At 39.9% G+C, this 24,138-nt stretch overlaps 2 protein-coding genes across 8 annotated transcripts in view; one reads left to right on the top strand and one right to left on the bottom strand.

The window, feature by feature from the left end:
* LOC111938406 (uncharacterized) overlaps positions 1 to 24,138 on the bottom strand; it is an 89,873-nt gene that overhangs the window by 6,543 nt on the left and 59,192 nt on the right. The window contains exon 7 of one of the 2 annotated variants that reach the window (XM_086852527.1): positions 20,494 to 20,566. In XM_086852527.1, coding sequence (XP_086708653.1) covers positions 20,528 to 20,566 — 39 coding nt within the window. In that variant the 3' untranslated portion in view covers positions 20,494 to 20,527. Of the gene's footprint in view, positions 1 to 18,459; positions 20,567 to 24,138 lie in introns of those variants that run through there. The other variant, XR_015276904.1, reaches the window with a different exon arrangement.
* PREX1 (phosphatidylinositol-3,4,5-trisphosphate dependent Rac exchange factor 1) overlaps positions 1 to 24,138 on the top strand; it is a 129,522-nt gene that overhangs the window by 76,947 nt on the left and 28,437 nt on the right. For 4 of the 6 annotated variants that reach the window (XM_086852440.1, XM_086852439.1, XM_023940126.2 and 1 more), the window contains exons 9-18: positions 664 to 813; positions 2,862 to 3,009; positions 7,060 to 7,160; positions 10,264 to 10,367; positions 11,043 to 11,092; positions 15,210 to 15,285; positions 17,542 to 17,614; positions 18,895 to 19,037; positions 21,785 to 21,877; positions 23,962 to 24,110. In XM_086852440.1, the coding sequence (XP_086708566.1) occupies positions 664 to 813; positions 2,862 to 3,009; positions 7,060 to 7,160; positions 10,264 to 10,367; positions 11,043 to 11,092; positions 15,210 to 15,285; positions 17,542 to 17,614; positions 18,895 to 19,037; positions 21,785 to 21,877; positions 23,962 to 24,110 (1,087 nt within the window). The remainder of the gene's footprint in view (positions 1 to 663; positions 814 to 2,861; positions 3,010 to 7,059; positions 7,161 to 10,263; positions 10,368 to 11,042; positions 11,093 to 15,209; positions 15,286 to 17,541; positions 17,615 to 18,894; positions 19,038 to 21,784; positions 21,878 to 23,961; positions 24,111 to 24,138) is intronic. The other 2 variants (XM_086852442.1, XM_086852441.1) reach the window with 1 other exon arrangement.

The raw sequence follows: 24,138 nt of genomic DNA, 5'->3' as shown, positions 1-24,138 counted from the left end.
TTGCTTTTTACATCGTAAGCCATTACAGCTAAAATAGCAGAATTTCTAAACTTTCTTCTCCTTTAGAATGCCACTAAATACTAGTCTTAGTATTCAAATTAGTAGCGTGGAATGTGACCATGAGCAAAATACAGGAATGGCAGTTCTGTTATGACTCTTGTATCCTGACACAGGCAGCAAGACCGGATGTGTTTCTGATTCCATCCATCAAGGCTACACCACAGCTGCCCCTATTGTAGTAAGTCAGGAATTAGTATTATGTCCTTTAAACAGTTGACACATAAAGAGTTTCCATGTCATGGGGACAGAAGTTCTTACAGTACAGGAAGATAGTGTGTCCCCAGAAAATTCAGAATAACCTGAACAAACATCACAGACTATTTCACTGATGACCTTGTATTTAAAAGACCTTAGTTCTTCTTCAGAGGTGAAATCAGCAAGTGTCACTCTTAGGACTGAAGCATTCAGTCAGTTTGAACAGCGTGTTGATACTTGTACTTCCAGAGTGGTAAGTACAGCTGGTTCCATGGGCAATCAGTGAGGAATACCTCAGGAATCAAGGTCTTCAAAGAAGATGATTTTACTGGAAGTGCCCTACACTGGTTTGGTTAAAGGACCAAGCTTCCTTGCTCACTGTGTGTTTTGTGTTTGGGTCTTTTGCAGCAGATTACCACAGTAATGGCTACACGGTGACAAATGGCTGGAAGATTCACAACACAGCCAAAAACAAGTGGTTTGTCTGTATGGCCAAGACTGCTGAAGATAAACAGAAGTGGCTGGATGCCATAATCAGGGAAAGGGAGCAGAGAGAGAGTAAGTGGATGATGTATTTCGTACTGCACTGAATGAATTTGTAGGACAAATGTATATGCACATACGCATAATTGAGAGGAAGAGAAAAGGTTGTGCATTTTCCTTCATGAGCAGAATTAAAATCTGTCCTTAATGTTTCCCAAAAGCTAGGAAAGAGCTCTGAGGTCTCAGAAGGCTCTTGATTCATGAAAGCAACAGGATTTGCATCCAGTTAAGATGAACTTCTCTTCCCAAAAAAATGCACAGTTCTCCTTTTCCCTAGCCTTACACTGATCACTTAAATTCTGCCTAATGTTGATCTCTGCTAAAATTAGGCATGGAAGTACAGGACCACTTCAGGCTGTCTGTTCTCAAGCTGATCTTGGAGGTGTCTAAAATCTGTATCTCTTTTGGACTCCAGAGTTGCCCAGGTTTGCAAGTTCCAGAGTAACATATCCAGAAAACTGTGTGTTCAGACTAGAAGACATAAAGCATCTACAACACCAAAACAGCTTTTGCAAATGCTGTCATCCTAAAGCAATTTGCAAATTTAAAGAGATGAGGGCTGAAAAATGCCAGTTATGAGGATAGTTATAACAGAGACATGTGCTGTTTTCAGAGATCATCCCTCTGCCTGCAGCAGTTTTCAAGTTACCATGAACTATGTACTTGGGGACTTGTACAGAGTGAACGTGAAATGTTCTTTATATTCAGTTATCAGTCATTCTTCAAGTCATGCAGTATTTATTTAATTTACTGGATAATATGATTGTCAAAGACTATTTTTAGTTTAAATGTATTATTAAATAGGCTGATTAATAAAGGATGAGAAAATAATATGCCTGCCCAATTTTAATTTATTCACAAAAGTGAAATTGATTTCAGCAGTTTTGTATTTTTGGCTTCAAGTAATAGAACATTCAAAAAGTCTCCTGCTCTTCCAAGCATTTAAATACCTTCAACAATTCTTATGCTTGAAGCTTTTTCAGGTTCACAAGTGAAATTGCCACAGGAAATCAGTTTCAGAACAGTTTCAGAAGGCTGAGAATCACAGAATCATAGAATGGTTTGGACTGGAAGCGACCTTAAAGGCCATTTAAGGCCATGGGCAGGGACACATTCCTCTATCTGAGATTGCTCCAAGCCCCATCCAGCCTGGCCTTGAACACTTTCAGGGCTGGGGCAGCCACAGCTGCTCTGGGCACCCTATGCCAGGGCCTGCCTACGCTCAGAGGGAACAATTCCTGCCCAAGATCCCATCCGGCCCTGCCCTCTGGCAGTGGGAGCCATTCCCCGTGTCCTGTCCCTCCATTCCTTGTCCCCAGTCTCTCTCCAGCTCTCCTGGACCCCATTTAGGCCCTGCAGGGAGCTCTGAGCTCCCCCTGGAGCCTTTTCTTCTCTGGTGAGCACCCCCAGCTCTCTGAGCCTGGCTCCAGAGCAGAGGGGCTCCAGCCCTGGAGCAGCTCCAGGGTCTTCTCTGGACTGGCTCCAGAAGCTCCATGTCCTTCTCATATTGAGGGCCTCAGACTGAACACAGCACTCCAGGTGGGGCCCCACAAAAGCAGAGCAGAGGGGCAGAAGAATCCCCCTCCCCTGCTGCCCACACTGGGGCATCAGCCAGCTCACGGGGGCGTCCTGTGTGGCAGAGCATGTGGTTGGGTCACATCCAGCTTTTCATCCACCTGCACCTGTGTTTCTCTCCAGGGATGCTCTCAGTCCATTCTCCCAGCCTATATTCGTGCTTGGGATTGCCCTGACCAATGTTCATCTTGCTTTGGACTTTCTTCATGTTCTGTAAACCATTCTGTTTAGTGTGATATGATATAACCAAAAATTTAAAGCTACTTTTTAAAATGGAGAAGAAAAGCTGCATCTCAGTGTTGTTAAACTTACCAATGATAGTTTTATACTCAGATTTTTAAAATTACCTAATTTTCCCCTTAAATGGAAAATAAGTCAATCAATTTTTGTGTTTCTACCATTTTTGCTGTTTGGTCTCAGCTTTTGACTTTGAGAAAACATTTTATTTGATGTTAAAGATCTGAAGGAGTTTCTTTTTTATATTCCAGGTTTGAAACTGGGAATGGAGAGGGATGCATATGTCATGATTGCAGAGAAAGGAGAGAAGCTGTACCAAATGATGATGAACAAGAAAGTGAACCTCATCAAAGACAGGAGAAGAAAATTAAGTACTGTTCCCAAGTGCTTTCTTGGCAAGTAAGTGGCATTTGAATTCAAAAGGTCTTCCACACCAATTAATGGACTCTAGAATTTCAGGGGATGGCATTGTGACACAGATCAGATGTCCTTTTATGCAGCTTAATTAAAAAGGCCATAAACCCCATTACAGTAGTGGTTTATTAAAAATAATAATTTTGTTTCACATCATACACGGGCTGAATATTGTGACTGCTTACTCTGTTTTACAGGAAGTCATAGCAGCTGCTTCAGATCAGCAAAAGGAGTAAGAAAACTACCTTAAATTCCGGCAAGCTCAGGGTTGTTGGTGGCCTAACCTGTACTCTTTTGTATACAAGCAAATGCTTTCCAGGTGGTTCTTAAATCCAGCAGAACTGTCCAGGCCTCAGGACTGTATTTAGAAGTTTCCTGTTTGTCAGTGTGACAGGCACAAATGACATTTTGTGCATCATGTGACCTGATAGGTTTGTTAGAAGTATAGGACTTCATTGGCTGGGAAAAAACTTTTTGATTCAGCTGGATATTACAAAATAATGACAAACTAATTCTGAAAGGTGACGCATGAGGCAGCAGAAGAGATTCTGTGGGCGTCTCGGGTGACTGGCAGTGGCAGCAAGGGGCTGCTGTGGGGACGTGTCCTGTGCGGCACAGCACTCAGTTCCTGACCTAAGAAGACTTTTCCACCTCAGCTGTTACTGACTGAAATGATCAGCTGTGGGAAGAAGAAAAGTTCTGAGGCAGATATTCATTCATTTCCCTTCCATCTCTGGTCTCTGTAACAGCAGTTTGCAGCAGCATTGCTGGGCACAGGGGTGGAAATGTCTTTCTGCCTGAAGGCAGGCTGGTAGCACAGGTTGGTGATACTTCTGCTAGGAAAAAAAATAAATCTTGATATTGGAGAAGCAGTTGCTTTTTTCGTCTTCACACACATCCTCCCCCTTTCTCTCCCCCTGGCTGATCTTGTTGGATTAAAACTGAAACCTGTTAGATCTGATTATGGCAGTTCCTATTTTCCATGCCAAAGAAGTACCAGGTCAGAAACCTAACATTCTTCCAGTGCTGTTATGGATTAGTCTGTTGTGGGTTCCCTGATGCTATGCTTACTTTCAAGTCTTAGCCAGGACTTCCTGCTACTACTTTTCCTTTTAAAATGTCTGTTTTCTTACAGCCCTTAGTTTGCTTGACAGCCACCTGACACTCCGTTACTGAGGACTTGACCTACCTTTGCTAATGGCTAACTGAGCCCAGACTGAGATACCTACAGGTATCCTGATCTCTGAAAAAAGGATTATTTCTCCTAATGTTCTAGCTGTTTCCACAGCAAGTAACTCTGCTGATATCTTTTTTGCATTCACTTGTTGTTATAGTCTTGGGGAAACTCAGCTGAGTGCAACGCAGTCAGTACATTCCAGTCATGACTGGCAGATTTTGTATCATACCCAGGGATTTCCCTGAACAATGCATGTTGACTGTGACCTGTTTATTTTTGCAGATACTTCTGCTTAAGGGAGTCACTGATAACTGTGCTGAGATGTATTTAGTGTTTTTTTGTTATGTGCACCTGAGAGCAGCCCCAAGGCCACAAAAATAATTTTTCTCTTAGTGTGTGAATATCAGATAGCATGTCATAATTCAAGAGATCATTTGGAGGGGCGAGGAGAAACAGCATGATCTAATCCTAATATTTCCACAAATATCATATGCATTTTTTATTAAGCTGTTTATTGAACTTAACTTCAGGAACTCACTGGCTTGAGTGGAAATCTATTTTCCTGGTCATTCTTCGTGGCATTTAGGCAAGTAACTGGTGATACAGTTGGAATGATGTGTGTTGGTGTCACTGTGTGTAAATGATATGCTGGCTGTGTTTCTTTTCAGCACTGCAAAATCTTGAGTGTGTAAGAGAGAACATCTGGTATCCTCAGGAGATTTCAACCATATCTGATCAGATTATACAGTCCTGGATAGGTTGGATTTTCCTGTGTATTTCTTGTGTAGAAACACAGTTGTTCCAAGTCTTTTCATTTCCAAGGTGTAGCTGGGAGATGGTGTCCTGACCTGAATGTCAGATGTTAGAACTGAGCATGCAGCCCTGAGAAGTGAGGATTCTCTCAATTATCCTGGAGAACTGATTCAGAGAAGATGAGGAAACAAATCAAGTTTTCCCATCCACTCTTTGAGTTGACGACTTTGTAGAAACAGTCTAGTGTATTCCTTAAGAACCTATTGGAATATTTTTGGATCATGCACTTTTCACGGCTTATAAAACCTTCAGATCAAATGATTACCGATTTTGCTTCTGAATCAAATGTCATAGAAATGTTAAAGCAGCTCTTAAGAAAGCCATCCCATGACTGGGAAGCTTCAGAGCTGTGAGGGTAGCATTCAGTTACTTTCCCATTTTGGCTCGCCATATCAACCTTACATTTACAATCCACATAAACTCCAGAGACAGTTCCAAATAAAAGAAGCAGGAGAGGTAACAGGGTAGGTACCACTGGGGTTTTGGTCAGCCATTTAAGTGCTGTAAAGTGCCACAGACCCATTGCTTTTGATGAGGAACTCCAGAGCAAGGGGTGTTTTGTGTGGGGACAGTCCCTGGCAGCAGCTCCCTGGCGGGGCCCTGCACAGTGGCCCTGCCTTGTGTCCTCAGTAGAGAGGGTGGAGGATCATTCCTACTTTGCCTCCCTCTGCAGTTTATATTCTGTTTCAGCTTTTAAATACTTGCAGAAACTGTTCAGAATAACTGAGAAAAGAACTTTCCTTAGGAGATAGACTGACTCATCACTAATATGACTTTAGGGGCTTCACGAAACTACTGGTTTCCATGGAATTCTCCTGGCATAGTTGAATAGATTCTGCTGCTTTTTCTGCACTATGACAGCTACCAAGTAGCCCGTAAGCAAACCAGAATTTTCAGTCCTGAAGTTGTTTTGTTATTCTAAAGGCAAAATGCAAATAGTTCCTACAGCTTAGATCAGTCGGTGCTGATAAATACAAAGAAACTAAAAATATTTTAGTTAAAGCCCACAGGTGGAGACATGGCTACTGGCTTTGTTAAGTAGCAACCTTCTGCACATTGGCAAGTACCCAAGTGTTTTATTGAACTCACATTTCCCATAAGTTGCTCTACTTTCACATATTCCTTTTGTTCTTCTCCATGACTGTATCACATTTCTAGTATAATTGCTAATTAACCTGGCAAACAGCTCAGTCCCCTGGGGCTCTGGCAGAGCTGGATTCATCCAGTTTGCTGTGATAGCTGGTCTTTGTATTTCCTGTTTCTAATGAATAGCATCCTACATATCTATTCCTTTTTTAGCTTTTGTTCTGCCCATGTGTGCAGCTCTGACCCTCAACAGAGAGGTTCTGTTTCGTGCTGCATGAGCAGCAGATGAGACATAGCACCTTCTGTGTATAAATTAGAAGCATGATGTATGTAATCTGCCAGGCACCACCTCCAGAAAATGACCTTAAATTAACCTGTCAGTAGGACTTATCCTGTCTGTTACTGCTGTGTGCTTGAATTCAGTAGGTTGAGTCTTCCGCTCTGAGTCCTACTGTGATTCCATTAAAGCCAATCAGTTACACCATGGGACTGGGGATAGAAATCAGAGCCAGTGCAGGAGAATGAGCATGTGTAATTAAGGCAAATCATGAACACTACTTGGATAGGTAACTTGGGAAGAAGTACCTGAGAAGGGAGGATACCTGACCATTGAACTTGATTTAAGGTCCTTAGTTAATCTTGCTCACTAATCTTTTTCCACATGGATGTCTGTATTGCTCCATAAAATAAGGGTTTGCATCATTCTTATAGATGCAGCCAGGTCATCTTTTCTTTTGTGTGCACACTGAGCTAAGGGCAGAGATGGGAAGAGCCTAAATCTTCTGCAGGGCATTTCCTCCAGGAGTGTAGGAAATAAAGCCACTGGGTAGAGGTACCATTGCTTCCAACAGTTTTCACACTTGCTTCAAAGAGAGTCTCCTGCGGTTGGCTGATGACTGGGAAGGCAAGTGCCTGCTGCCACTCAGAGCTCACTGTGTGTGTTCTCCTCCCCTTTGCAGCGAGTTTGTGTCGTGGCTTACTGAGATTGGAGAGATCAGCAAACCAGAGGAGGGGGTCAACCTGGGACAGGCACTGTTGGAAAATGGAATCATTCATCATGGTGAGTGTGCCATGCCATAAAAAGATATCAGATTTCAGTAATGCCTTGGAAGTGAGCGTGAAAGACTTACTGAAGCTGTTCACATGATGTTCAAATCCTTTCTGCTGCCATACCCATCAAATGCCAAAACGTTTAGTGATTTTTGGGATTAATGAGTGGGCAAATTTACACCATGAAAGGAGAACTTGTTTGGTATCCAGAAAGTGTTTGTGTCTGCAGTTGCTTGATTTCTCTGCAACCTCTTAGTTGGGGACTATATGAGGTATATTCCTTTGCTCTATGCATGTTTGAAAATGTGTTGCAGTCCATAATTACAGCTTTGCACATGAGACATCAGCAATCCAGAGGAGTGGAGCAGTGCTTTTTTAGACAAGGGACAGGTGATGGGTCATTCAAATGACTCTGTCGAAAAATAAAGAGATAATGGGGGCTTTGTGGTGTTTCCAGCTCATTTAGCAAGAATGTCTTTCTTTGAAATAGTGAGGGACTGTATTTCTTCATTTCACCCAGCTCATGACCTTGAAGTGTTGTGATGAGGGGTGTTCTAGAAGCACAGGACCGTGCATACAAAAGTGCTCGTGACTGAAGTATGTTTGTTTGAAAATTTTCTGTGCAACCTGCATTTCTACTAAAAGGTCTTTTTCCAGATTACACTGTTTAAATTCAGGTTTCTCCTGCTGTTTCCTACTGTTTCCATATTACATCATGCAGACAGAGCAACACAGTCCTACTCTAATTAAACAGCAAATATCCCAATTTCAGCATTCAGGTGAGTTTAGCTGCAAAATGCACATCAAAGGAATACTACAGATGGGTCTTAACTCACCACTGGTCTACATTTTCATACAGTCTCTTCAAAATCAGTTGAAGTAAAGGAGCCATTTATAAGGGAGCCATTTATAAGACTAGCTGTATTAGGCTAGTCTTACTTTAATCTCTTGGTTACCTAGCACCACAAACTTGTCTTTCAGGTGCCAGTAACATCCTAAAGAAATTATGTATATTAGCTTCTTTTAATTAGCACATGGAGAAATCTGTTGTAAGCAGTCCCTTAGTCCTTCACGCACATACGCTTCTATCTCCACATACAAAGATGTGCTTTCATAGGCATAGGCAGACCTTGAAGAGTTTGAGCATGAGCTCAAAAGCACTAACACTTGGTTTTGGAGAACTGAAACACTCTGGCTCCAGTGTGGAGGGATCCCTCTTTAAATGAGCAATGCTCTTTGGCACTCACACCCTCACTGGCCTGCATTCAGAGTGTGCTGCTGATGCAGAAAGGTCTCCTGAGACTTATTTCATGTGACTGTTTACTTTGCCACAAGTTCATACTTTGACACTTTCATCAATTTTTTTTTTCTCTTAATATAAATTTACACTTCAAAAGTTGTGCTGTTAGATCTACTGCTCTCCTTATTCAAATGCCCTCAGTAAGATGCATCTGGTTTGGTTTTAGCGTGACCTCAGAGGTCCTGATGTTCATGTCTCCAGTGAAAGTTACTGTTAAACATTGGAAGGTATTTGTAATGAAAATCACAAAAGTATCCTATTATGTCTCCTAATGTAGCAAGACCCTATATACACCATAATGAGGCCCTTAACCCCATTCTGCATTAGGCAATTATATTTTATGTTTTGTTTTCACTCGGCATAACATCATTGCTCTTCTAGCCTGCTTGAGAAGCAGGGCCATAGAAAATTGCTAAATGCTAAGCACCGTGTGTTTTATCCTGAAATTTCCTCCTTATCTTCTTTAGTTCTGGCTGTTTTATTTGGGACTGCTATGGGGAAGTTCTGGTACCTGTCACAGGGCACAGAATTGATCAGAACCTGATCTGTGTGCCAGACACACAAGACACTTTCTGGTAACTCAGTTCTCAATTTGATTTAGAAATACAGAATCAGTTTTATTTAGAAATTCATAAATCCAGAGCCTGCAGACACTTGAAGGAGTCAATAACTTGCATATCTTAGAGATTGAACTGTAGACAAAAGGGGATACATTGAATCCTGCAAATTTTTTTTGATCCTGTGAAATTACGAGAAAATATAATCAAAAGTAGGAATCTGAATTATAGACCAGGGTATCCTATGTAGTGAGGGAAGGTCTTAAGAATTTCTGGTGTCTGCCCTCTAAACAATTATCCCACCCATTCTTCAAGGGGCAGACTAAGTCTCAGACTGTGTCCTGGTAGTTTGGAGTCTGCCTAACCCAGGAGATTGTCTTCAGTCATCCAGAGGAGTCAGTTTTCTCAGGTTAATCAGATCTAGATTAAGATGCATCTTAAATAGTGTAAATCCATATTTTCTCTCAGTTCATCATATGGTGCATCCGAAGGATTCAGGAGTGCTCGGACACTGAGATTTGGCACGTTTATACTTAACATTGCCACTTATTTACTACTCAGTGAAACAAATAACTTCTACTAGTTACTAAATTACCATCTTCAGGATGAGGGTTTCCCCCCTCCGCCTTCTGTGGAAATAGTTTGCCTTAGAATAGAGACTGCTTAAACCTACATGTAATTGGATGTAGACTTCAACCATCTTCCAGTCTGATGCATTGGATAAATCTGAATCTGGGTATGTTTTTTAATTATTTTCTGATTTTGGCCATTGCTTCTTTTGAAGTGGCTCCTGATCACATTGAAACATCTTTTGTGTCATCACCTCTAAAGCCTATCAACAGATAGCATTACCCACTAAGATTTTAACTGCTCTACTGTGGAATGGCTTTTTTGCGTGAAAAAAAACTAGTCTAATTTTTAGAAAGAACTCATTAGTAACTACAAGAACCATGACTGAAGAATACCTTGGACAGCTGTAGTTTCTGCCACCAGTGTGCTTCTGCTTTTGGAGCTGCAGAGTTTTGCAAAAATGACTGTAAGTGCTGTGTTAACTATTGGGGGAATTTGCAACACTATGTTCAAAACTCATCGAGAAAGGTCAGATGTTCCCAATTCCCTTCACTAGGACTGTTTCCAAAGCCTTACATAAACTGAATCTGATGTAAAATTTAAAAAATTTCAATTTTTACCAACTGGCCTATAAAGAACATGGTGAGGACAAAATGACAACTTCAATTATCATGCTGATATTTTAGTTTCAGATAAGCACCAGTTTAAGAATGAACAGGTGATGTACAGATTTCGCTATGATGATGGAACATACAAGCCAAGAAGTGAATTGGAAGACATCGTATCCAAGGTTTGTATTATCATTCTTAGTTGGAACTTTGTGATTTGCATCAAGAATTTTGCTCTCCGTCTGAATGTCAGTGACCTGTTGTGTGGGAGATTGCCATTGATCCGTGTTGTATTGGGCTGTCCATCCCAATGCCACAGGAGACATTCACATTAGGGAGAGGAAGCAGAGTTTAGCAATGAACAGCAATACTGTTGTGACTGCATCCAAGACTGCTGATTGCAATCCCAACAGAGTAACAAAAGGTCTTAAAAGAGGAGGTGGTAACATGTCTGCTCCAAATCTGGGCATGATGGTTCAGGGGGACAGAAGAGATAAATATTTAACTGTTCCTAATAATTGTCTGTCAAATGAGTTCTGTTATGTCCACATACCTTTTAATAAATTTCATTTTTTTTCTTATGGACATTGGTTAATGGGACAATTGTGAGGAAGAATTAATGGAGAAGGTGTCAGAGGTAATTAGAGGTAAAAACATATTTCATGCTGTTGGAAGCCAGGAAAGAAGAAAGAATGTTTTACAGAGAGGCTAAAGGAACTGTTTTGAGTATCAGTATTAATCAATAGAAAATTCCAGCTGAGTAGAGACATCAGTGTCCAGGTTTTGTTAGCATTAGCTAGTCAGTGTTTCTTTGGAAAGGAAGAAGCTGCTAACACTCTGCATCTTCTGTTCTTCAGGGGGTGAGGCTGTACTGCCGACTGCACTGCTTGTATACTCCCGTGGTAAAGTAAGTTCCTCTTTGTGATCACCTTGTGTTTATTATCTGTCTTTGTTAAAAGGATGACGTTACTATTGAAATCTTGTTTCTTATTATAAACAATAATTTTCTAAATTTTCTTGGCTCTCTTAATGCCCTTGCATCTCCACAGCTTAGATCTGTAGTTGCAGTGCTGCTGCTGGAGGATATTGGCACTGGGGATTCACGGGGAGTGAGCAGCTGGGTATGGTTACAGTGACTGATTCGGGGCAGATCATGTGGTGGGGATTGTAGTTGCTGTATTATTTGGGTTATAGAAAATGTCAATAGATGCCGAAGTGATGTAAACAGATATTCCAGTGTGGTGCTAGGATTCTGTCATTCAGAGCATCCTAAACAAACAAAAGCCAGTCTGAAGCAGAATAAAAGCTGGAGCTGTCATTTGAAGAAACCCTGGAAGTTTTGTGTGGAATCTTAAGAACTTTGCTCTGTATAAATAAGTACTGAAGAATTGAGATAGTCTGCAAATACTAGGTTACTCTCTTCCCAGAGCCCAGGAAATGATTTTCAGATATTATTACCTTACTGTGGCATCAGATGAACATTTCTGGGCTATAATGGAAACCACCTTGAACTCTGTAGTTGTTCTGATTAGGTATTTATAATGGAAGATTAGGCATTTTCACTTAGGAGAACTTATTTTTTTACAAATAAAAAACTGATGAGGAAGAAAAACCTCTAGTGGAGATGGCTGGATTCATGAATTCAACAAAACTGACCTCTTATCCATGAGTTGTACAACTGAATTTTCACTGAGAGATGCCACTGTCATGCTAAAAGGAGCTGCAATGACAGTTACAGTTCATAAATCATAAATTTGCATCATTAGAACTCTGGGCTTTTCTCCCAGAATAACTGTTCCACAGTGGCAGATTTCACTTAGCCCAAAAGGTGTGGAGAGAGCAGGAAAGCATGATGCTGCCAGTGACAGACAAAATGGTTCTGTAGATGTGTGTGTATTTGCACATAGACATTTCACCCCTGAAGATGGTAATTCATATGCAGAGTAGAAATGATGGGACATGAAGTTCAAAAAATGTGCCTGACCTCATGGTACCCACAAACGGAAGTGGATCTACTCTAATGCTTTATAATAATTGATCGAATGCTTTTATAATAATTAAGCAAATCAACAAGGACAAAATAACTCCCACAGGCCCATCTTGTGGTGTGGTGTTTTGTCAATGTGCTATTTTTGTAATAGCTTCCCAGCTGGAGAATCTTCTCATATCAGGATTGATCTGTGCTAGTGACATCATCAACACAAGCTCTGTATAATCAATGAAAGGTACCAAACTCTCAGAAGTTTTAGAATCCTTCTGAATGGACTTAATTCTCAGTATGTTTAGGCTCTTCTTCCTGCCATTTTCTTTCTTACTCATTCTTCCTTTGATAGCCATGTTAGAAAACTTAATCTCTCAGGCTGTCATTGTTTTATGTCTTCTTATCATGACTTTCTGCCTCTGCCAAGCCTTACCTTAGCCTAAGGACGCTAGGTTTTGCTAAGTTTATTGTGCAAAAGCCCATTGCTTTGTGCTGTGTCTTTGGATCACTGCTTTATCTGGCATCTTAGGACTGCTGATCCCTTCACTCATGCTGTCTTTTCAGTTACAATCTTCCTTCTAGAAAATTGGCAAAGCTGCTTGGCGTAGCAGGTACATGTGCCACAAGGATCTGGAGGAATTACTTATGCAAAATGGTTTTGTTGACAACCTTGGGATACAATTCTACTTAGTTTTATTCCCTGGAAACCTTGGAGTTTCTAGTAGTCTTTGCCTTTGTATTTTTCCTCAAGTGAAAACTGACATGCTAGTACTTTGACAGCAAGATGATATACAACACTGGACACAAATCATGCTACTTTGGGGATTGAAGTATAAAATGTAAAACATTTTGAAAATTATGAATGTGTCTCTGATGTACCTCTGGGAAGTTGTGAGGTGAGACAACTTGTTCCCACTTAGGTATGTGGTGGACAATGTGTCAGTGCATCACTGGGCTAGGCCCTATGAAGAATATTCTATTCTTACAGTTTCTGTGAGGTAGCAAGGTTCTGCCAAAATTTCAGTGGTTCCCACCCCTATATTAGACTATTCACCTGAAATTCATGGTTCTGGATAACATTCTGTGTTTCATGTTCTGCTCCTGTTCAGAGCAGGTTGAAGTGGGGAAAAAAGAGAGTTAAACTAACATGGATCCTGACCAGCACTGACCTGCAAGCAGGGAAAGACTGGGCCTTGGACCAGGATTGATGGCAACTTATTCAAAAGTGTCAGCATCTCTAGGAAAGTTTTGGGAATTCTCATCTGGAACCCCCTGCTCATTAGTGTTCAATATTTTAATGTTTTCCTTTATTGTGCTGACATTTCAAAAGCACACCTTCCCAAGAAAAGTGTGTGAGAAAGAAAAAGTGCCCAGAAAACTCCTACTGATTTTTGCTGGGTTTAGCATATTACTGGAAGACAAGTTGAAAACTATGTGTAAGCACTATGAGGAAGGCTTTTTTTGTGAGGACACATATTTCTGGAAATGCTGTCATGTTTTGTTGTTTTTTTTTCCAAGCTCTGAAAGTCCCACTTTTCTTTCTGATTTCTCATACCCTGCATTCTACAAACACAGAGACATTTCTGCTGCATTTATTTACAACAGCCAGTCAAAATATATTTGTATCTGTGGATGATTAGTAAAAGGAACAAGGTTGTGTAGGATGGGTTTTAGATGGTATTTGGATATTAGATTTTTAGGGACAAAGGCAGTATCAGACAGTGTGGTGCTAATGAAAGAGGCTGATTTGACAGAACTGAAAAATAAAGTTTTGCCTTGACCTGCCTCATGGATCCATCCAGACTGTAAAACAGCCCCAGAGGCTGTGCTTCCTTCTGCAGTCATGCCAGTGAAGCTCAAGCTTCAAAGGCAAGGACCACCCCCAAGTGTGAGAGAGGAATTAATTCTTCATAGCCCATTCAGCATTTGGCCTCTCTACTGGGACTCTCAATGAGAAGGAGCAAATTAATGCAAATTAACTGTGGTAATGGCTTTTGTGATGTGGAACTAGGAACTGGATCAACACCATGAAACTTATTTCACATGGGCCAATAAACAGCCTTAAAATGGCTTTTATGCTCTTCCAAACTGCATTAAATCCAGTGACTTTGAAGGTGAAAGGTGTTAGAGCTCAATGTCCTGAGCCACATAGTCCTCTCATATTTATATCAAAATTCTTTAGAAATATTTCACTAAAGGCTAAAACCATCAACTATCTCCATGGCTTTGAGAAGAGAAATGGAAGAAAACTGCAAAAAGTGTCAAGTTACTATAAGGTTCCTTTTCCTTCTTGCAGGAACAGTGCTGATCTCTGCAAGGCCTGGGTGTGAGCTGGTGCCAGTTGTGTTACAAGAACTAAACACATCCCTTCCTATTTAGTGGCTGAAATTATCTAATTCCATAAAAGGATACTGTGTATTCTATTTGTGTCTGGCTACTATGTGATATTTTTCTAAAGGAAGTAAAATCTGAACTAGTGTGGAAAATCTCTCTTGACACAATAGACTAAAAGCTGCGTAATTCCATGAGCCTCACAAAAAGGAAGCACAGAGTGTAGAGTCTACACAATGTGTAGAGTCCCCTATGAGTACATTAATAGGTAAATACTAGAGAAGAATTATTGGAGCTTATAGATGGGACTGGTTCTGAGCCAAAAGATGTAAGCTGGACATGAATGGATTTTGGATGGTTTCCAGCCAGAAGAGTGTGATTTTTAGTGGAACTGCTGGTGGCAGTATTCTAACCTGAGTTACAGCAGCAGCATAGGATGTCTGTGAAATGAATCTTCTGGTTGCCTCTGGCAGGAATGTGAGCTCCGTGAAGATGGCTCAAAACAACATCTAGAGAAATTTTAAATAACACTGCTTTGTGTTGATCTGAAGTATTTTCCTAATTCAAGTTGCTAGAAAAGTTTAAAACTTTCCAGAGAGAAAAGATGGCTTCTTATTAGTAGTAGGTGTCACAGTAGTATATGTAGATTTAGAGTATAAAAGAAATACATGTATTTCTGTTCTGAATTCCCTGAATTATCTTTCTTAATTAGAGATCGTGACCACCACCTAAAGACATACAAATCAGTAATCCCTGCAAGTAAACTAGTGGACTGGCTTATTGCACAGGTAAGAAAAGTTTAAGATTCTCTCTTTGCTGAGAAGCACTTCATAATCCTAAAACTTTCCTTTTTCAATGTACCAGTGGAAAATTGAAGAGTGGTTTAGTTGCTGTTCTTACCTGTGTGCATCTGCTTTCTTTCCTCCTCCAAGGGAGCTGTAAACAGTTTTGGTCTGAGACCATCTTAATTGCTGGGTTTACACATCCCAAAGCAACCAGCCACCATGATTAGGGCTTTAGACATCACATCATTACCAAAACCAGACAGCAATAATAATAATAATAATTGTAATGGTGGTAGTAATAATAAGAGTAATAGTAATGTGCTCTGGACATGCTTCTTCACTGTGGTACTGACTGTAAACTGTTTCTGTAATTCTGATGACTCAAAATGGAGAGATGGTATGGAATAAACCTAAGTTACCACGTCAAAACTAGTGTATCTAGTTTCACATCTAGTTTCTGTATGAAAAGGTTGACACATTTTGTCAAGATTGATGGTTGTAAATGGCTCTGTTTTCTGAAGATTTTTGTTACTGCCTTTATTGTATTTGGACAAACACCTACATAACATTTAGAAGTACTAAGTGAGCTGAAAGAATTAAAGCTGTATTTTCTAATCACAGAATGCTGTTTTTCTAGGGGAATGTTTTGAGGCCAAGGTAACATCATCAGGAGTACCCAAGTCTGGTTTAGACTTCCTATGCAAAGATTTTGTTGCCTTGAACAAACAAATACTGCTAAAGGTTTAAGATGGTAACATTAGAAGGCTTTTCTCCTCCAGTTTATTTATAGTTGAAAGAATAAATTGGATTTTTAAATCCCAGTCTCTATAAAGTAAACTACCCATTTATCCCATAAAATAACACATTGTGAGCATTGAGCATTGTCTCATGACAGGATGTTAAAAATGAGAGAAGACTTGAGAAGATTTGAAATCAGTTTATAGTAGAAGTTAAACTTCCAGTTTTTTAAAGCTATTTTCCTGGCTTTCCTTGTGTGATTACATAGTCACACAATTCTTTCAGAACTGCCTTGATCCCTTTTCTACCAAGACAACAGTATTTAGTTCTGAATTTGTAAATGTGCATTTTCTGCTCTTAGCCTCTTTAATAAAAGCTAGTAGTGCTGTGGATTGGCCAGAGCTAATCCTGTTTTATCCTGTATTTAAATAATGTTGATACACCGTAGTGATGGGCCTTGCCAGCATTTGCTTGGCAAATAACTACTGCTCACCTTAGCAGGATTTGAAGTTGGACTGATGTTCTGCTGACAAAATCAGAGGGTGCTTGGTTGCTTAAAACAAAGTCAGTACACTTCCCTATAGCTGCTGTGAGAGCTTTTGGGTATCTAGTTCTTCAGATGGAGGGGAGAAAAGGTGTAATACTTGTGTAGGATACAACTTCTCGCTAAATAGGACTGAAAGTAACAGACTGAAATTGCTTCTATTGCTAAAGCAGCAGGTGCCCTCCCTGCTGGAATGAGCTGAGCAGTTGCTGTCACTGAGACAGCAGACACCAGATTCTCCTTTGCTCATCTCACATCAAGGGACCAGTGTTAACAATCTCTGTAAGACCAGTAGTGCTTTCTGATTTTTACCAGCACTATTTAAAGCTTACTTGTTTGCCTAAAAATTACAGCCATGCTTGTAAAGTATTCACTTGGGGCTGCAAATTAGCAAATACATCGAGAAAACTAGGCATTTCTTGTATTTAACTGAGTTGTAGATGTAAAGGTGAAGGCTGCTATTTCAGGGAAGTCTGTAAATTTGCAAGTCACCTTTGGTACCTGTTTTGAACGACTGCACTTCAGATAGAGAGAAACTGAAGCCTTTGTAATCTGCTGTCTAAGCAAACTGCCACTGTAGTTTTAACCTGTCTGACCCTTGGAGTTCACATACTTAGCTTTTTCTCCCTTGAGCTGAATATGGATGGGATCTCTCAGTGTCAAAGAAGGAGTTTTGTTGTCTGTGAGTAATGAGTCCTGAAGTCCAGCACTCTGATTTCAAGTAAAAAATATTTGCACTGAGATAATATGGCATCTTTCCCCATTGCTGGTCCTTGTTCCCCTGGTTCCTGTAGGAGGGAGAGATGCTGTCTGGGGGAGCAAACAGTGGTTAATGAGATACCTGTTTTAATGGCTTGCTGTTGTTCTCTGCACAGATCATCCTGTTCATTTCAGAGCCACAAGTTATGCAGTGGGGAATGGGGAATAATTTCGCTTAGAAAATCATCTGAGGTATAACATTATTCTCCTGTTCCTAGGGAGACTGTCAGACTCGGGAGGAAGCTGTCGCACTGGGTGTGGGACTCTGCAATAATGGCTTCATGCATCATGGTAATGCATCAATTTTGCTTCCCCCAGCCAGTGAAATGAGCTCTTACGTCAGTCAGATTAGCTTTTCTAGGCTGTGCCATACATGCTGAGTACATGGTTTGCAGGCATCTCTGCAGGTCCTTCAAACACAGAACACAGTCCTGGAGCTAATACATGGCTGAGCCTGGTGCCTTCCCGAGGGAAGCCCCTTGCTGATAGCTATGGCAAGCACTGAAGGGATCAGGCAAGCTAGAAGGAGCAGGTTTTTCACTGCATCTCTTCCAGAGCCATCTGAGCAATGCACAAGCCAAGTACTGGCCTGAAACACAAAAACATCAGTTCTTAAGTAAAATTGCCTAGTTCTTGCTTCTTGGATAGCAAACACAGTCCTCAGTGCTGAGGCATCCAAATCTGAAGTGCTGAATTCAAAGTTAGACATCATCTTTCCTTAAACAGGGGAAGTAAACAAATCACATCTGTATCAGTATGAAATAGAATATGCAAGTCCTAAGAGCAGACATAGTTTGTCAAATGAAACAGGCCGTTTTAGTCATAGATAACATTTACTCACTGTATTTTGAATAGCATTTCTGAGATCAGATTATTGTAAATAACTAATGGAGAACTTGCATAGTAGTTAATAATAATGTAAGAATAGTTGGGGTAATTTTTAAAGAATTTGGTCTGTTCTGAGCCCATGCAAATTTCTGGCATTTATTGCATCCTTTGCCAAGGAAGACCTTATCATAAGTAGATATTGATTGTAGGAGTTGCTCATCACTTGCTGCTTTTATTTGAAGCCCCCAGGTGTCATATTTGAAAAACTGGTTAAGAATTTTTTCATGCCTTTGGGAATTTTGTAGATCTTTTTTCCTTCTCTTTTTTTTTTTTTAAGGTTCACCCTTAGTCTGTGTGGACACCTAACGTGCTTTTAAATATCGCCTTTACCCCTCTTTGCTCCTTTTATGTTTTACCATTTTCATTTGGATGTAGGAAGAGAGGGTAAGGTTTTGGGTAGCATCTTCTTTCCAAGAGGATCTTTTGCATTTTATATGAATTCTGCATGCCAGGGATTTCACATCATATCATGAGCTACTATGCACTGTGAAGAAAATTATTGTCCTAAAATACAGAATTAGCTTGAAGAAACAGACCTGAGGAACTGACTGATAGAGATGCATCTGGTGTGTGTTCTGTAAAGGTTGGGAAAATATTTAGGATTTTCTTTAGCTTTCTTCTCTGTTTCTCTCTTTTAATCTCGATATAAATGCATGTATGTATTTCATATATATCATTTCCAGTATTGGAGAAAAGTGAGTTTAAGGATGAATCCTTATATTTCCGCTTTTATGCTGATGAGGAGATGGAAGGCACCAGTTCCAAGAGCAAACAATTGCGTAATGACTTCAAGCTCGTGGAAAACATCCTGGGAAAGAATCTTCTGGTAAGAAACATGTTAATGTAAACCTTGATATTTCTGCTCAAATGATATTGTTTTATAGTAGAGGAGAATAATGGGGGAGTAGAATTAAAATGGGCAATTGCACGTGTAGCTAGGTTTTTTCTTCACTGCATAAATGCTACTAATTCTTGATCTGCTTTGTTGTGTATCTCCAACTTCTATAGCTCTGACTTTTTAGTTAGGCAAAGAAACCTCCTCAATTTTCTGAAATGCTCAGATCTGACATTGTCTGATGAGTCACTGCTTCTGAGGAGATTATTACCCAAGTCAGGCTGTTCAGGTGTGTCCAGCAGAGAAGGGTTTTGCTGGAGGGTGTAGGGAAGTATGTGAGAGGAGAATGTGCATCCTGGACCCAGGTTCAGGCAATGGTGGTTGATCTGCTGTGCTGCCTCTTCCAGTGTCAGTATCCCCACTGGACAGGATGAGAGGTCCTGCTGCTGTGTGAGAGGGGTGTAATAGGCCATTCTTGGCACACCTTTTCATCTCTGCAGATCACATTTCCCTTGCCCCTGCCAAAATTTTCTTTGCATGTGTTCTGAGTACATTTGCCCTCTGTTTTTGATTAAACATGCTTGTTTTTAAAATGGTCTCATTTGTTAATGTGATTGTCTCTCAAGACTAAACAGCTGCTGCCTTACATTCCAAAAAGTGATTGGGCTTCAGGGGTGTAGAAATAGTTCTTGCAGGTGGCAATTTAGTTAATAGCTTTGGACTCCCCAAGGATGAATGGGGTTCAGCTGTGGAATGGCAGGGTGTTCCTATTTCATAATAAAGAATGAATCATTGCCTTCTCCAGGTATTGCAAATGGAATATTTTAGTATAGTCTGCCTTTTCATAAGGGGTGTCTCCAGCACAGGAAGTTCTTAATGTTGATGCATGTCAGTTTTCTTTAAAATGTTTTAGTTCTTTGCTTTCAAACAATTCATGTTTGCTGTACCAATGATCAGACCAAGGTAGGCTATTAAAAATAATAGCAAGTAAAAGACCTTCATGCACAGAAATGGTGGCTGCACCCCAAGAGATAGCTGCTGGCAGCTGAAGTTGGGCAAATCAAAGCCTCCAGGTTTTTAAATGTCTATTTCACAAAATGCTTTCAAAATTCAACAGTAGAATTTGAATAGTCCCTTCAAATGTAAAGTGCAAATTGGAGAAGAGAGGTAGCCTAGACATTTTCCATTGAATCCCAAATATGAAGTGATAAAAGTACGTGTTGTGTTGGGCTGAAGCTCATTCCACTTGCAGAATTAAAAATCTAACCAGCAATTTACCTAATTTTCTAAAGTCCTTTGTTGGACAAGCATTACTAACATTGTTTCTGAAAATACTTTAAAATAGCCAAATACGTAAAACTTACCTTTCAGTCTTTTTACTTTCCTATGCATCCTCTAATCTGAACATCACCTGAATAAGGACTTTTCCCCAGATCTTTTGCCATACCTTAACTTGACTGTATGGCTCCTGCAGGACAGAATTACTCTAGTTCTTGATTTTTTTTCCCCAAGGTGATTTCCTGTAAAAGGACAACATTTATAATCTGATGGAATTGACTTTAAAGGAAAAAGGACAGTATTTTAAAATAGTGCAAAAATCATCAGAAGCAAGGAAACAATTCTGAGTAATTTGTTTTCCCCCATGACGTGCTAGATTATGAGTAGCTTTATTTTTTCCTCTTAAATCAGTTCTGGTTTATCTGATGGTTCTTAAATACACAATGTTTACTCAAATGCAAGATGTTTATCAGTTAGACTTTCCATTTGTCCTTCTACCAGTTGCTAGGCTTGATTTAATTTTCTGTAATGGGAAGTGAGTTGTTAAGCTTTTCAATCATTGTTAATAAACCGCTAGAAAAGGATGAGTGAAATGTGTATTTGTCATGATTGAAATGATTTTAAAGAATATGTGTAAGGCAGGTCTGTGTGACCTCAGTGCAAACAAGAGGAAGCAGAAATTCAGGACCAAGAATTTTGAAGGCTTCTGTCTACCACATAAGATACAAACTGAGCACAGGGTTTGGAGCTGGTGTTCTTCCCCTTACACAAAGCCTATGTGCCTGTCTCTAGAGGAAGGGCTTATGGATGTCAGGAATTGTTCTCTCATTGGTCAGATAGAATTTTTGCCATCAACTGCCATTATGCTGTAGAATTATGTATGTGTAGTTAGATTTGTAACAGGTAGGCCTAAGATCTGCAATTTGTCTGAAACTGAGAAGTACTCAGGTGATTCATTATCAGGTAGGTGGGATGTATTCCAAAAAAAAAACAAATGACTACACTCAATCTGTAGTACGTTCACCAATGGAAATGACTGAATAATGATGAATTCCATAATCTAAATGTGAAAGATCTATTGAAGGATGAAGGGCTAGGAGTTAAAACCAAATGTAATTTCCAAAAGAAGAGTTGATTAACCATTGGAACAAACTCTCAAGGGTGGGAATATATCCTTCACTTCTTAAAGACTGCAGATCATACCTGAGTAACTTCGGAAAATCTGCTTTAGTATATATTAAGGACTCGATGCAGAAATAACTAAGATTAAATGTTATGGCTCATGTTGTGTAGGCGATCAGACCAAATGATCTGGTAGTCCTTTTCCATCTTTAGACAGAGGTCCAGATCAGTTGTGGCTTGCAATGAAAAGTCTAATTTCTCATCTCCAGTTTTCACCTTTTCTGTGAATTCCATATTTATGAAGCATAAATATGTGTAAATATTGTGCTCTGTTTAAGATTTTACCAGAAGAAGATGACTATGGATTTGACATAGAAGAAAAGAACAAAGCAATTGTGGTGAAGTCAGTTAGACGAGAGTCTTCTGCCGAGGTAGGACCTTGCATTCACATTTTGGTATCTAAGAATGTTTCAGTACTTAGAAAAGTTACAAACCATCCTTTTAAAATCTGTTTCCTTTAAAGGCAGCTAATAGAAGATGGCTGTCTTCTACAATTCCTGATAATAAGCTATTTCTGTAAATTGATAAGTGTTTCGACATTACTGGGGGACTTTAAATATGGTAGGTAAGTGATAGGACGAGAGCAGTATCTGTGTGATGATAGCTTACCTCAGGTTCCTTAGCAACTTGAAGGATGAAGGGAAAGTAACATTTTTGGGATAGCAAACATAGGAAACATGTTTATTTGTGTGAAAGCTGTATTTTTAGATTTGTATTTTCCCCTTAAAAAGCACACAGTCATTTCTTTCCATGGTATTTTTTAGGAGTTCTACAGAATGTATTTGCTTTGTTTCTTGGAAGCACATAGATGGTCCAAATGTCATAGGATCTGAGCATTTCTTAATCACCCATTTAGCCCTACAGAATCCTTATGTGGGTAACACAGTGTGATCTTCCATTTAACAAAATAAGGCACAGATAAACTGATGAAGATAAGAGAGGACTAAATGACTTGTCAAGGGTTACACAGTAAATTGTGGTGACACACAGGACAGAGGTTCTAATTAAAAGTCCTGGACAACTGTTACAGAATTTTTGCATGTCCACATTTAAATTTGTGGGTTACTCCTTTGGACTACAAATAACTCCTGGGTAAGTTGCTTAATGGAAATAGCTGAAGTGGACAGACTGGTTTTAGCAAGTTGAGAATATCACACGGGAAGGAATTTTGAACTGAAGTTTAGTGTTAGAATGAAATTATTTCAGTATTCCTGATTCTCATTTGATTTTTGGTCACCAAAGAAATCAATCCTATGCTTTATCTAGTGCTCAAAATCAACATAAGTTGCGCAAAAATGCTATTTTTCTAAACCTGTGCTGTGAACCACTGCTTGCCAGATAATCCTCTGCCCTTTTTTTGGGTGGAAGCTTGGGAAATAACCTGAAAATCTGTTGTGTCTGAGGACAATGGCAGCACACCATTTTCTAAAAAATTTTTTCTTGATCTTTCAAGATAATTTGGACTATGAGACCATCTTTTGAACTTGCTCTAATAATACTTGTCCAGCAAAGAACTAAATCTGCATCTCCCTGAGACAGAGTGTATGTGAGAGTAGTGCTGTGTGGACCTCCGTTTTTCAAGTCAAGAAACTTGTCAGTAGGTTCTAGGCAGAATAGAAAAGGGTTTGCCACATTTAGAAGGAAACCCAACTGCTGAACCTTGAAGTTATATGAATTCTAATCTGGAATATTTAATAATCTTTTTAATGAGTACTTGATACCTAACACCTAGTCCAAATGTTGCTATGTTACATTTTAACTGGCAGAGATCATCAAGGGGTATGTTTGAGGCTATTGTCCAGTGGGCAGAGTAGGCCATCTCAGTCTTGCCATTGGATCTGGCCATTGCCAAATAACTAAAGTTAGGTGCAAAACCTAGGGATTAAAATCAAAATCTTATGGCTTTTTAGGCTGATGAAGAGCTAGTATTTCACTTAAAGCAGAGACAGTTTTTATCACCGCTTCAAACCAGGTTATGTTTACTGATGTGACTGGGTATAGGTTGGTTTTGCAAGGCTGATCGCTGAAAACTGTCCACAGCTCCTGTGCCCAAGGTGTGAGAAGTGTGCATCTCACTGGGTATCACAGCCAGTCTTATGGGCCCCTAGTTTTCAGCTGTGTCCCCCGCCCTTGTTTTTTTATAGTCTCCTTCTTTAAAAGTCCTTTTAAAATTTGTAGCACAAAAATACTAAGATTTATCCATTGCGAATTAAGATCCATCTGTAGAGTTGCGTATTTCTAAGGATACTGGTGAAATCTCTTTGTTCTACAAATGCGGAAAACTTTAAGGGGGAGTGACAAATGACCTGGTGAACAAACACTACTTATAGAGTATTCCATGTGGAAGTAATCCTAGGAATGTCCATAAGTAGGGAACAGTTGAACCTTGAAGCCTGAGCTTTCAGAGTTGCTGCCAGTGATCTAAGGTGCTCTGTGGTGTTTGTTCCCTTTGCAGATGGCTGGCCTGCAAGCAGGAAGAAAAATCTATTCCATCAATGAGGATTTAGTATTCCTACGCCCGTTTGCTGAGGTGGAAACCATCTTATCCCAGTCCTTCTGCTCACGAAGGCCACTTAGGCTTCTGGTAGCCACCAAATCAAAAGAGTAAGTGCCAAGAGGGGCAGAGAGTGAA

This window comes from Cyanistes caeruleus, chromosome 16 (genome assembly GCF_971803275.1).
Source record: "Cyanistes caeruleus chromosome 16, bCyaCae1.hap1.1, whole genome shotgun sequence".
Classification (NCBI taxonomy): Eukaryota; Metazoa; Chordata; class Aves; order Passeriformes; family Paridae; genus Cyanistes; species Cyanistes caeruleus.
The sequence above is the reverse complement of the archived record's forward strand: the minus strand, read 5'-3'. Positions and strand labels throughout refer to the sequence as shown.